General features: G+C 43.8%; 1 protein-coding gene across 1 annotated transcript in view; it reads right to left on the reverse strand.

The window, feature by feature from the left end:
* Positions 1 to 14,432, reverse strand: part of nwd1 (NACHT and WD repeat domain containing 1) — an 81,796-nt gene that overhangs the window by 27,646 nt on the left and 39,718 nt on the right. The window contains exons 11-12 of the mRNA XM_041215635.1: positions 4,505 to 4,632; positions 877 to 1,071 (exon numbers count right to left, since the gene is read on the reverse strand). Of these exons, the coding sequence (XP_041071569.1) occupies positions 877 to 1,071; positions 4,505 to 4,632 (323 nt within the window). The remainder of the gene's footprint in view (positions 1 to 876; positions 1,072 to 4,504; positions 4,633 to 14,432) is intronic.

Raw genomic sequence — 14,432 nt, forward strand, 5'->3', positions numbered from 1 at the left:
CATTGCAGAATGATCTGTTATTTCCCCCCACCTCTCCCCATACCCAGCTATTTTCCCCTCAGGGGTTGAGTACAAACTTGAGGATGCTGTAAACCTGAAGGAGAAACAACTGCTCTTTTAGCATTTGGACAACAGGGCCTCAAGCTTCTTCTCTGATCTTAATGTACAACACTGGACCAACTTGCTCTGCTGTGGTTAGGGTAATGGATCATTGAACATGGAACAAAAGCAGGTTATAATAGAGTTAGGATTCAGATCAGCCATGATGACAGAAACAGCTTGAGGGACTGAATAGCCTCCTCTTGCTCCTATGTTCAATAAATTCAAAACAATGTGTTGTACTAGCTTCCACAAGTATTCTGAACCTGTAAGGGTTTATTAAAAGTATCATTGAGCTTATTTTAACATAAGCATTCGGATGAGGATATGGAAGCTGCAACATTTCCTTGGTAAATGTCCAATGAAGGTGAATGGGGCACTCATCTAGTGAGTGCTCAGCCATGTAGACAAGGAAGAACCCTTTGCTTAATGCCTGTCTGTGCTAAATTAAAACGGCCAAACCCAAGATCCTTCAGTCCCGCCCATGTCCATGCAAATGCCCCAAATGCACTTGCTGGTTCCTGTCGGGATTCTTTAGAATAAATAAAGTTCCATTTTGGGCTCATCTCCCAAGGCAAGGATGCTGAGGCTGATTGTAGCAAGTCTATTGCTGTCCTGTTCAAACTCAACTATACACTGGGTGAGTTTCCTAAGCCTAGTAAAGTAGATTCTTCAAACCAAATGTATTGAGGGAAGATCCCTCCAGTTCCCTTTTGGAATTGCTAAGTGAAGTATGAGGGATCTGAGTTACAAAAAGCAATCAAAGGATTCTTCTACCTGGCTGCCTGAGACCGAGTAGATCACATCAGTAGCTTCATCCACCTGGAGCAGTGCAAAGTGCTTATAGTCAGAGTGATCCTCCTGGATGGAGTAGACCTCTTTCCCAGTCAGTAGATTCCATAGACGCAGCGTATGGTCAAAGGATCCTGACACAGCATGAGCCTTGTTGTGAATCACTTTGATGCACAGTACCTCAGCTATCACAGATAATAAATTGCAGTGATTAGTGCAGACACGTCGTATAAAGTGTGATCCTGAATATCCAGGAGGTTTATCACTACATCCTGCAGCTATTAGTTTTATTCTACCATGGGATGTGGGCATCACTGGCTCGGCCAACATATATTGCCCATCCCAAATTGCCCTTGAGAAGGTGGTGGTGAGCTGCCTTCTTGAGCCGCTGCAGTCCATGTGGTGTAGGTACACCCACTGTGCTGTTAAGGAGGGAGTTCCAGGATTTTGACCCAGCAACAGTGAAGGAACGGCGATATATTTCCAAGTCAGGGTGGTGAGTGGTTTGGAGGGGAACTTCCAGGTGGTGGTGTCCCCATGTACCTGCTGCCCTTGTCCTTCTAAATGGTAGAGGTTGTAGGTTTGTAAGGTGCTGTCTAAGGAGCCTTGGTGAGTTGCTGCAGTGCACCTTGTAGATGATACACACTGCAGCTACTGTGCATCGGTGATGGAGGGACCGAACGTTTAAGATAGTGGATGGGGGTAGATCAGACCTAGATGTTCAACCTAGAGTTGCCATCTCTGTTGAATGCTTTCTGTGAGGGGAGGTGTTGGGGGTTAGTCACATGATCCTCTATCTCTAATTGCCCCACCCCCTGCACTACTGTCATTGGTCAGTCAACACATCCTAGCATTGCCCCAGCTTCCCAGCCCAATTGGAAATGTGAAGATGCAATTCACTGATTTTTTTTGCTGTCAGTCAAACAGACTTTTCTCCTCATCTCCAACATTTTTTTATAATTAATAAACAGAAGTGTTCAAATAAAATGAACACTTTTTTTAATGACGCTTTGATGTTTCTCCTGGGTTGCCCACTGCAGTATCCAGGTGATTAATATTCAATTCCAGGACACTTCAGGGCAACCCTGGAGAGTTGGCAGCTTCAGTAGTTGCTTACACAAACAAATCCAGAGATTCTCCCAATCTCCCACTGAAGTCATGGCAGAAACTGAGAGCAATCTCCTCACGTCCTCAGGGCCTACATGTTTAGGATAATGAAATGGGTTAGGGCCTGGCCTTTCTTCCATGGGACCTAGCTTCAGATCCGACCTTAGAATGAGCTGTGCAATCTCAGTACATCCATAATCCGACAGTGGGTGGATAGCCCAAAACCAACTCTTGGATAATGCTACTTTCTTAAATGATCTTCCATTGCACTGGTGAGTTCCATGGGCAGCACCAGCAGCCTTTAACTACCTCACCAGTCTGCTGCTGTCCCACTCTAAACCCAGATGACAAGTACCGTCAGCTATATAACCAGAATCACAGAGACGTAACAGTACAGAAGGAGGCCATTCAGCCTGTCATGTCTGCGTCAGCTCTCCAAGTGATACACCTAGTGCCATGCTCCCTCCTGTAAGGTTCCAGATAATAATCCAATTCCCTCTTGAATGCCTCCATTGAACCTGCCTCCATGATGCCCTCAGGCAGTGCATCCAGACCTCAACCACTCGCTGCATGAGAAAGCTTTTCCTCAAGTCGCTTTGCTTCTTTTGCCAATTTTCTTAAATGTGTCCTCTTGTTCTCGATCCTTTCAGTTTCTCTCTGTCTACTCTGTCCAGACCCTTTATAATTTTGAACACCCCTATTAAATCTCCTCTCAGTCTTCTCTTCTGCAAAGAAAACAATCCCAACTCCTCCAGACTATCTTCAAAACTGAAATTCCTCATCCTTGGAATCATTACCACTCATATTTACACATCTGCACCTTCGAATTAGAGCTAAAAGACATTGCTGAGGAGCAGTTTGTTCCACTGTTCCCCCATTCCCCACTTCCCCTCCCAGGTCAGACACACTGAGACCAATTGTTGCTGAGATCGTTGCTAACACAACACAAGCTGAGAGTGGGACTGGGAATCTTTTGATATTAGCTGGTCGACTTAAACCAGGATTTTCCTAAAACAGCATCTTTTTTATGAAGATGCTTAAAATATTGATGGGAACAGTTTCTACTTCAGACCCTTAGGCCTCAATATTAAAGGCCCCTCCCCCTCCAACAATGAGAGGAAGGGGACTGAGGGGGGAGTGTCAAAAAGTTACATGTGCAGAATGTATTTTAACCCATTAGTCACGTGCCCGCCATCATTGTTATGCGATTGGATGTTGGGGTGTTTTAGCATCCTGCTGTGGAGAGGGAGGACACTCGTTTTCATATTGAAATTGGGAGCCTGATTTGAAATCGATTGTTGTTGCATGGGTTCCCCAAGGTCAGGAAATCCAGTGAGGAAAGTGAAGAGGGAACTGCCAGCTTCACAAGTGCTCGCCCTGGGCCCTTGCAAGGATCCATTGGATTCCCCACTTTTCACCCATTGCAAGCCTCCCCCCAATCCCCAGCAACCTGCCACTACAGCCCCAGTTTCCAACCTCACCCACAAATCTGATCACTGGCCCTCCGGCCTCCTAATTGCCGAGGTCCAGCCCAGGGTCCCCAGTTGCAGCCTTGTCACTGATATTCCCTCCCAACTCCTCCTCTCCCTGGGCCAGCCCATCCATTTAGCTGGCTACTGGGTGAGAGGTGGAATATAAGATGTTGATGATGCCATTAAGATTAGCAGGACTTCTGTATCTCCAGCTTCTCCCAGGTTCATAGGCTGTTTTCAGTCTCTCCCCTGCACCCTCTCCACCTCTCTGTAAATATCAGGGCCTACATGTCAACAACAAGCAATCCCAGATTAATTACAGTTAGATTTAGAGTAAAGTTCCTCAACAAAATGCTGTGATCTCTAGCCTCAAAGGTTAATCTTCACTGCTCTGGGACTCACAGGTTTACTTACAAATGGCAGAAGACCGTTCTCAAAACTTGTCTCTTATCCCTCACGAGCTGCAAATTGACTCTATTTTCCTCTCCTTTGTGCCGAAAACAAGACTTATTTCACCACCTCTTGCTCAAACAGGACTTCAAAAAGTGCTCCTCACCCAACCTCTATCTTCCTCTCCCTCCATTCTTGGCCTTTTCAAATGCAAACTTGGCCTCACCAAATTATTACTTGATGATTTACCTCAGTTTATCTTTAACTCTTTTCAACCTTGTTTGGCTCTTGATCATTTCATGACAAAGGCTGATACTATAAAACTTACCAAGTGCTGGGATGGGAAGACCAAAACCCAAGTAAGATCCTTTCAGGCAGCAAAAAGGAGACATTTACTCTAGAGCTATAATGGTTATACAGGCCAGAAGCTGTGCTTACTCTGTTGGCCTCGGTCTCTGCTCAACCTAAGGTTTCACAAAATGGCAGATAGTGTCATAAACCACTGGTAATCAGGTTCACTCTCCAATTGGTGAAGCTTTTAATTTAGAAACATTGAACAAACAGGCTATAATTTATCAACCAGTAAGTGTTGTTAGCTTGTACTTGGTTTCAGGTCTAGGTAAGATCATTGAAAACTGTTCTGCCTCACCAGAATGTCCCGTTAATGTGTGAATCACTTCAATGTCCTGCAGGTTCCACACGATCATTGTTCCATCCATGGAGCCTGCCACCAGCACAGTGCAATCAGCGCTTAGCTCCATCGCAGTCACACCTAGAGCCAGAAGGGAATTTATAGCTACATATGGACTTTGCAGATGCTACAGTAGAGTTGACATTCAGTGCTAGTCAAGTGGTTAGCACGAAACTGTGAATAGGAATTAGCTGTCTGTGGATGCACACTACATGAAGATTTGGGGAAGATCTCAGGAGACTGGGAGTTAGCAAACTACATTTAACCTAGGAGTTGACACCATGATCTCAAACCTGTTACATTCTCCGTAGAGACCAATAACTTCTAAAGAGAGATTCGAACTTCTAGTTAACAGCTGAAAGAACAACACATCAAGATTTCACGTTTTAAAACTTTTACTGCAACAAATGACTAAGAAACAATATTGACCAAACACTATTTCCTTTTCATAGGCAACTTATACTTCAATCTACAGAAAAGAGATTCCTGATTTAACTTTTAGCATGACTGAAACTCTCCCACCACTGTTACATGTTACACTGTCCCTTAAGTGGACATTTGGTCCTCTAGGAACCAGTCTAAAATTATTCTCAACTCCTGATGGCTTGTTTCTTTTTTTATTTTCCCAGCTAGGTAAGTTCTAATCCCAGAACCTGTGAGGGTTACATTGTAGATTCTTTCCCTCTAGCCAAGCTAAGTGAATCTTCCAGGCCCCTGTAAACCCTTACTAACTCAGCCTTCAATCTGAGCTCAAGCGCCTACCCGCGTTCTACATGGTGAACAATAGTCAGCATTTTCTCTGCTTAAGATGCAAGCCTGGTTGCTTCCAACACCTGCTGTCTACCTGCCAGATGGCTGGCAGACCACACAGGACAAAGCTACAAACCGTTATCTATCTGTGATATTTCTGGGTTCCTAGGGAAGTCTGTAACCTAAACTCAAAATAGTTTCCTCTGACCTCTTCCCATGGTAACAGGAAATCCATTATTAGAAATACCACTTTGAAATGCTTAGAAATACTAATTAGTTATCTTTGATTTTGACACCTTTCGATCTTGTAAGTAAATTCATAGTTTACAGCACCACTGTTTACAACTCGATACCGATAACACCTTTCTGAGACTTTGAGAGGCTCAGGGTCTACTCAAGGTATACCCAGAGACTGAGTTTCTTGTCTCCGAGTGTAAATACCTTGCACCTTCCTCTCAGTAAAACAATCTAAGTTTTCTTTTGATCTCTAACAATCAAACCACCCAGGCTTACAGTCAGGCAGATTGCAGAACAAGTACATGACCCCCTTCATTTACCCTAAATTTAAGCTCTCAATCCTGCAACATAATGATCTTATTAATCAAAAAGCACAGTCCTAAAACATAATAATCTTATAACCACAGAATTGTAACACACCTTTGTCATTATGGTGTATAATCACCTTTGAGCCTATTAAGAAATAATTCAAATTTATATAGCACCTTTATACATTCTCATTGTAATACAAGCAATGGGTGATTTTTGAAGGACAGCCATGTATTTTAGGTATTGAGGTTTATGTCCACCCAGCTCCACAAACAGTAAAACATTGCCATAACCAACAGTTTTGGTGGTGTTGATTAAGGAAAAAATGCTGGTCATGGCACCAAAGCAACTGCATGCTCTTCCTTGAATGGTACCATGGGATATTTTGCCTGAACAGATAAACAATGTATTGATTTAATGGAGCATTCAGTAGGTGTCACCTTCAACAATGCAGCACTCCTGCGGTACTGCATTGACGTGCCATCCAATAAATAGTGGGCTTTGAACTCAGAAGTTTCTGACTTAGAGGCAAGTGTGCTATCAACTTAACATACTGCAAGTAGAATTACAATATGGCCTTGGGACCTTATCATCAGCGACCTTTAGAAAACTTATCAATCCATGTGACCTTGGATCATCATACATAACCCACCATCTGACTAGGGTTGGCATAGAAGTCACAAACATGGGCTGTAGGATAAATGATAGCGTGAATAACTGGTTTAGCCATTCACTGTCAGGTTTGCCTCCATCAAGTAAAGCATTATTGAGTCCTGTTCTCATCTGTTAAAACTGGTCACTATTCCAAAATCATCCTGGAATGTAAAGATAACCCCAGATTCTATTCCCTGCTGCAAATCATCTACATAAACACCTCTCCCCACCTCCTTATTTCACTTCATGGAGTTCTTCGTCACTAAGATCAAGACCATCTGATCAGCTGACTGTGCCGCATCTCTCTGTTTGATTAACTCACCAGGCCAAATGTCCTCAAAGCCTCCCTACTGCACTACCCTGAACTCACATGTTTCTCCAGTGTCTGTCCTACCTTCCCTCATGCTCTCCTGCACTCATGACCAAATGCCCACTAAACTGTTCCTACTGACCACCCAACCTGCCCTCCTGGTCTCCGGGTTAGGTGATATTATTGTGTTGTCCCCCTCTCCTTTAAATCTGCTGTCATCACATAACTCCCCAAAAATGCAGTCTTTGACCCCACCGTCCTTGCAAACCACAGTCCCGCCTCCACCTCCCCTTCCTCTCCAAAGCTAAATGTGTTGCTGCTTCCCCAACTTTCCCAGAACTCCATTTTCGAATCCCTCCAGTCAGGTTTCCGCCCCTACCAAAGTACTGATAAGATTCTTATCAAAGTCACAAATGACAATCCTCTGTGACTGTGACAAAGATAAACATTCCCTCCTCATCCTTCATGACCTGGCTGTTACACATGAATGACCAAACCATCCTCCTCCAACTCGTCTCCACTGTCATCCAACCGGGTGGGACTGGTTCCACCCACCTAATCGTATTCACTGAATTACTTGCAACGGCTTCTCTTCCTGCTCCCGCAATGTTGCCTCTGGTGTCCCCCAAGGATCTATCTGCAGCTCCCTCCTACTTCTCATCCACATGCTGTCTCTCAGCAACATCATCCAAGGACATAGTGCTAGCTCAGCTCTACCTCATCACCACCTCTCTCAACTCCTCCACCATTGTTAAATTATCAAGCTGCTTAGTCAACATCCAGTCCTGGATGAGCAGAAATTTTCCCCAGTTAGAAATTGGGAAGAGTGTTCAATCCCTGCTCCAAACTCCATTCCCCAGATACCAACGGCATCTCTTCCCCTGGCTCCCATCTGAGGCTGAACCAGTCTGTTTGCGACCTCTGTATCATATTTGGCTGTGAGATTAATTTCCAAACTGACACTATCACAAAGACTGCTGATTTCTACCTCTGTAACATCGCCCAAATCTATCCCTGCTCAGCTCACCTGCTACTGAAATCATCATTCGCCTTTTGATACCTCTAGACTTGATGAATCCAGTGAACACTACACTCCGTAAACTCCAGTTTATACAAAACACTGCTACTCATGTCCTTACTTGCAGTTGTCCTGTTCCCTTATCACCCCTGTTTTTTCTTTATGTGTTCACGGGATGTGAGCGTCACTGGCTGGACCAGCATTTATTTCCCATCCCTAACTGTCCTTGGGAAGGTGGTGGTGAGCTGCCTTCTTGAATTGCTGCAGCCCATGTGGTGTAGGTACAGGATTTTGACCCAGCAACAGTGAATGAACGGCGATATAGTTCCAAGTCAGGATGGTGAGTGGCTTGGAGGGGAACTTGCAGCTGATGGTATTCCCAAGCATCTGCTTCCCTTATCCTTCTAGATGGTAGAGGTTGTGGATTTGGAAGGTGCTGTCTAAGGAGCCTTGGTGAATTCCTGTAGTGCATCTTGTAGATGGTACATATTGCAGCTACTGGGTGTTGGTGGTGAAGTGAATGTTTGTGGATGGGGAGCCAATCAAGCAGGCTGCTTTGTCCCAGATAGTGTCAAGTTTCTTGAGTGTTGTGGGAGCTGCACTCATCCAGGCAAGTGGAGAGTATTCCATCACGCTCCTGACTTGTGCCTTGTAGATGGTGGACAGGGTTTGGGGAGTCAGGAGGTGAGTTACTGACTGCAGGATACCTAGCCTCTGACCTGCTCTTGCAGCATGCAGGTACAGCAATCAATTAGGAAGGAAATTGCTTGTTGATTTTTATTGCAAGCAGATTGGAGTACAAGAATAATGAAATCTTGTGCAATTGTACAGCATTTTGGTGAGACCACATCTGGAACAGTGTGTGCAGTTTTGGTCTCCACACTGAAGAAAGGATATACTTGATTAGACACAGTACAGTGTGGGTTCACTAACTTGGATGAAGGGGTTGTCCTGTGATGAAAGGCTGAGTAAATTGCATCTATATTCTTCAAGTTCAGAAGAATGAAAGACAATCTCATTGAAGCCTACAAGATTCTGAAGGGGCTTGACAGAGTGGACACTGAGAGATTGTTTCTGCTGGTCAGTGAATCTAATCCATGGGGGTGCAACCTTAGGATAAATGGCCGATCATTTAGGACTGAGACGAGGAGAAATGACCTCAATCAAAGGGTTTTGAATCTTCGGAAATCTCTACACTAGAGGGTAGTGGATGCTCTATCGTTGAATATATTTGACGTTAGGATAGACAGATTTTTAGTCTCTCAGGGAAATAAGGGATAATCGGAGCAGGTGGGGAAATGGAGCTGATGCCCAAGATCAGCCATGATCATATTGCATGTTGGAGCAGGCTCAATGGGCTGTGTGGTTGCTCCTGCTCCTATTCCCTTTGACTTGTGCCTTGAAGACGGTGGACAGGCATTGGGGAATCAGGAGGTGAGTTACTCACCACAGAATTCCCAGCCTCTCCTCCTCTTGTAGTATTTATATGGCTAGCTCAGATCAGTTTCTGGTCAATGGTGACCCCCAGGATGTTGATAGTGGAGGATTCAGTGATGGTATTGATGTTGAACATCAAGGGGTGATGTTTGTTGAAAATTAAGTATGAACTGAGTAGCACCAGTGGAACCCAAACTGAGCATCAGTGAGCAGGTTATTGCTGAGTGCTACTTAATATGCTCAGAGACAGCTTCCATAACTTTGCTGATGATTGAGAGTAAACTAATGGGTTGGTAATCGGCTAGATTGAATTTATCCAGCTTTTTTCTTTGGACAGGACATACCCTGGCAGTTTTCCACATTGTTGGGTAGATGCCAGAGTCGTAGCTGCACTGAAGCAGCTTGGATAGGGGTGCAGCTGGTTCTGGAGCACAAGTCTTCAGTACTACAGCCAGCATGTTGTCAGAGCCCATTGCCTTTGCTGTACCTAGTACTTTTTCCTAACTTCACATGGAGTGAATCAAATTGGCTGAAGACTGGCATTTGTGATGCTGGGGATCTCAGGAGGCAGCCGAGATGGATCGTCCACTCAGCACTTCTAGGTGAAGATTGTAGCAAATGCTTCAGCCTTATCTTTTTCATTATGTGCTGTGCTCCCCCATCATTGAGATATTTATGGCGTCTCCTCCAGTGAGTTGTTTAATTGTCCAGCACCATTCATGACTGGATGTGGCAGGACTGCAGGGCTTTGATCTGATCCTTTAGTTCTGTCTATAATGTGCTGCTTCCAATGTCGAGCATGCATGTAGTCCTGTATTGTAGCTTCACTTGGTTGGTACCTCATTTTAGGTATGCCCGGTGGTACTCCTGGCATGTTCTCCCGCACTCCTCATTGATTCGCTGGATTGATGGGATTGATGGGTCATGAAGTTACAAATCTATTGCTGCTGATGGCTCACAGTGCCTCGTGAGTGCCCAGTTTTGAGCTGCTAGGTCTAACTGAATCTCTCCCACTTAGCACGGTTGTACTACCAGACAATACAATGGAGTTGACCTGCATTGGCTCCCAGTCAAACAACATCTTGGTGTTAAAATTCCCATCAGAAACTGAACTGGATGAGCCATTTAACTACTGTGGCTACAAGAGCAGATCAGAGACAGGGAATTCTGTGGCCAGTAACTCAGCTCCTGACTTCCCAAAGCCTGTCCACCATCTACAAGGCACAAGTCAGGAGTGTGTTGGAATACTCTCCATTTGCTTGGATGAGTGAAGCTCCAACAACACTCAAGAAGCTTGACACCATCCAGGACTTGCACCTCATCCACAAACATTCACTCCCTCCACCACCGACGCACAGTGGCAGCAGTGTGTACCATCTACATGATGCACTGCAGGGACTCACCAGTGCTCCTTAGACAGGAGCTTCCAAACACACAGCCACTACCATCTAGACGGACAAGGGCAGCAGACACATGGCAACACCACCCACCAGGAAGTTACCCTCCAAGTCACTCACCATCCAGACTTGGAAATATATCACCGTTCCTTCACTGTTGCTGGGTCAAAATCCTGGAACTCCCTTCCTAACAGGACTGTAGGTGTATCTACAGCACATAGACTGCAACAATTCAAGAAGGCAGCTCCCCCCCACCTTCTCAAGGGCAGTTAGGGATGGGCAATAAATTTTTGCCCAGCCAGTGACACCCACATCCCACAGAATCACAGTATTTTTACAGTTCAGAAGGAGGTTATTCAGCCCATCAAGTCTGCACTGGCTCTCTGAAAGAACATTCTACCTAATCTCACTTCCCTGCCTTATCCCCCTAACCTTGCACATTCTCTCTTTTCAGATAGCAATTCAATTCCCTTTTGAATGCCTCAATCGAAGCTGCCTCCACCACCCTTTCAGGAAGTTCCAGACTACAACCACCCTCTGGGTAAAAAAAAAAATTCCTCACATCACATTTACTTCCTTTGTCAATTGTTTTGAATCTACACCCTCTAACTCTTGATTGGGAACAGTTTCTCACCATTTACCCTATCCATACCCCATACTCTAACAAGTTTCTCAACCTTCTTTTCTCCAAGGAAAACAGATCCAACCTCTCCAATCTATCATCACAGCTACAGTTCTTCATCCCTGGAATCATTCTTGTGAATCTCCATTGTGCTCTCTCCAATGCCCTCTCATTCTTCCTCAAGGATGGCACCCGGAACTAGACACAGTACTCCAGATGAGGCCTAACTGGTGTCTTATATAAGTTCAACATGACTTCCTTACTCTTGTACTCAGTAACCCTATTAATAAAACCTATTAATAAAATATATGGTAGTAAATTCTGGCCTAACCTGCGACACCCACATCCCACAGAATCACAGAATCTTTACAGTGCAGAAGGAAGTTATTTAGACCTGATCAGGTCTGCACTGGCTCACTGAAAGAGCATTCTACCTAATCTCACTCCCCTGCCTTAGCCCTGTAACCTTGCACATTCTTTCTTTTCAAATAGTAATCCAAATCCCTTTTGAATACTTCAGTTGAAACTGCTTTATTAACTGCTCTCTCAACATACCCTGCTATCTTCAACCCTGTCATCTTCAATGACTTATGTACAGATACACCGAGGTCCCTCTGTTCCGGCACTTACTTTAGAGTTTCTCTCTTTATTTTATACTATCTCTCCACATTTTTCCTGCCAAAGTGAATCACCTCACACTTCTCTGCATTGAACTTCATCTGCCATTTGTCTGCTCAATACACCAACATGTCTATGTCCTTTTGCAGTTCAAGACTATCCTCATCACAGTTGACAATGCTTCCAATCTTTGTATCATCCACAAATATGGAAATCATGCCTTGCACACCACAGTCTAGGTCATTAATATATATCAGGAAGAGCAAGGGTCCCAATACTGACCCCTGGGGAACTCCACTACAAACCTTCCTCCAATCTGAAAAATAACCATTTATCACTACTCTGTTTCCTGTCACTCAGCCAATTTCTTATCCAAGTGCCTACTCTCCCTTTTATTCCATGAGCTAGAATTTTGATCACAAATCTGTTGTGTGGCATTGAATCAAATGCCTTTTGAAAATCCATTTACACCACATCAACAGCATTGCCCTTAGCAACCTTCTCTGTTACCTCCTCAAAAGACTCCAGCAAGTTAGTTAAACATGATTTTCTCTTAATGAATCCATGCTGGCTTTCCTTAATTATCCTGAACCTATCTAAGTGGCTAATGATTTTGCCCCAAACTATAGTTTCCAGAAGTTTCCCTACCACTGAAGTCAAGCTGATCTGTAGTTGCTGGCTTTATCCTTGCACCCCTTTTTGAACAAGGGTGTATCATTCGCAGTTCTCAGTCCTCTGGCACCACCCCTGCGTCTAAGGAAGACCGGAAGATTAACACCAGTGCCTCTGAAATTTTCACTTTCATCTCCCTCTGTATCCTCGGATGCATCTCATCTTAATGAATGAATAAAGAAAGGAAGCCCTGATGCTGCTGGAGGATTATACAGTAAGTCATTATCATACAAATGAAGGAAGGTCAGGATGTAGTGACTCCGTAAGACTTGGCTTTAATATCTTGTTTATTGTAGAATGGACAGGAATCTGAGGGAAGACAAGAGTCCCATAGCTTGGAGGTCCTGAGAAAGAATGAGTTAGAATAAGAGACAGTGCAGTGCAATGGCTCTTCATCTCAGATTGGGGGTATATGGAGGATGAAGTGTTTATGGAGATGAAGAGCACATGGAGGATGATGAGTGTGTGGAAAATGAAGAGTCTGTGGAAGATGGAGTGTGTGGAGGTTGAAGGGTTTATGGAGGATGAGGGATTTATGGAAGATGAAGGGTTTATGGAGGATGAAGAGTGTATGGAGGATGAAGACTGTGTGGAGGATGAAGAGTGTACGGTGGATGAAGGTTTTATGCCTCTACAGAAACTTCAGGGAAATTGAAAGCCTGGAGATTTTGTGGTCAGACCCAATTGGGAGTATTAAGTTTAGTTATGCTGGGTCAACTTGCCACATGAATTAAGAACACACTAAACAATATCATCTTCCAAACAAAGACACAGAAAAAAGCCTGAGAGAAGACTATGGACCCAAGAAACCCGCCATGTAGACATGGTGCCATCACATACACAATGGACGCATCCCCAAAGATTCCCACAGGCTTCTGAGAGTGGTAAAAATCTAGAGATTTAAAAGAATCCAAGAATAATTCTGGAATAAAAGGGAAATTCCATTGCAATCCTGAATGGATTTCCACCTGGTAATTTGTGAAAGATTTTCAGCAACTTAGCATCGACAGGAGTATCTTCAATGATGTGGGTCTTTCCTCTCAGCCTTTATTTCCTGAAGCCATGCTGGGTGTCCCGAATAAATACAAATGGATTGAGTTCCATTTGTTTCCTCTGGCAATCTGGGTGAAACCGGCCAATCCAAGTGCAAAGGATTGAATCATTTTAAAGGTAATTGAGTTAAGCCCAAAATCTCTTATGTTCCTGTTTTCTGGGAGCTTTTTATGATGGTTCAAGATTTAATTCACCAGAATCAGACTCCACCCACAACATGGGCCATGCCCCAACCAGTCAAAGACGTGAGAGTCTGCCAAATGTGTTGGTTTGGAAAGACTCTTCAAATTGTGTTCATTTACTTAGGCACACAGCTCTGGCACATTTTTAAAGTTTTTTTTACTTCAAATAATATTTAATTCACTAAGAAACTCACAAGTGTATAACCCAATGAAACTCTTAAATATATATATAGTTAAGTTGAATTATTTTCTGTGATGTTGCATCAGTTTAGATACAACTGGAGGGTTGGACATCCTAAATAAAAATGTTCAGTTTTTGGTGAGAAATGCATTTTCAGCTTCATTAATAAGACTACTCCAGATTAGCACTCTTAAATTATCTGGGAGAGCTTTTTAAGGAACAGAAAACAAAAAGAAGCTGTTGAGTACTCTTGCTCTGCCGAGCTATGTTGGTTCACGGAAGCTTTTTAAGCTTATGGTTATGCAAATTAATTTTAAAGGAAACTTAAAGCAGAACCGAATCAACGCAATTTAAACAGTATTTGGGTGTCATTTCACAATTACCCCCAAGAGCAGAATTTCTACCCAAACCTCTTTGTGATCATAAATAATAATAAAACAC

This window comes from Carcharodon carcharias, chromosome 21, assembly GCF_017639515.1.
Source record: "Carcharodon carcharias isolate sCarCar2 chromosome 21, sCarCar2.pri, whole genome shotgun sequence".
Lineage (NCBI taxonomy): Eukaryota > Metazoa > Chordata > Chondrichthyes > Lamniformes > Lamnidae > Carcharodon > Carcharodon carcharias.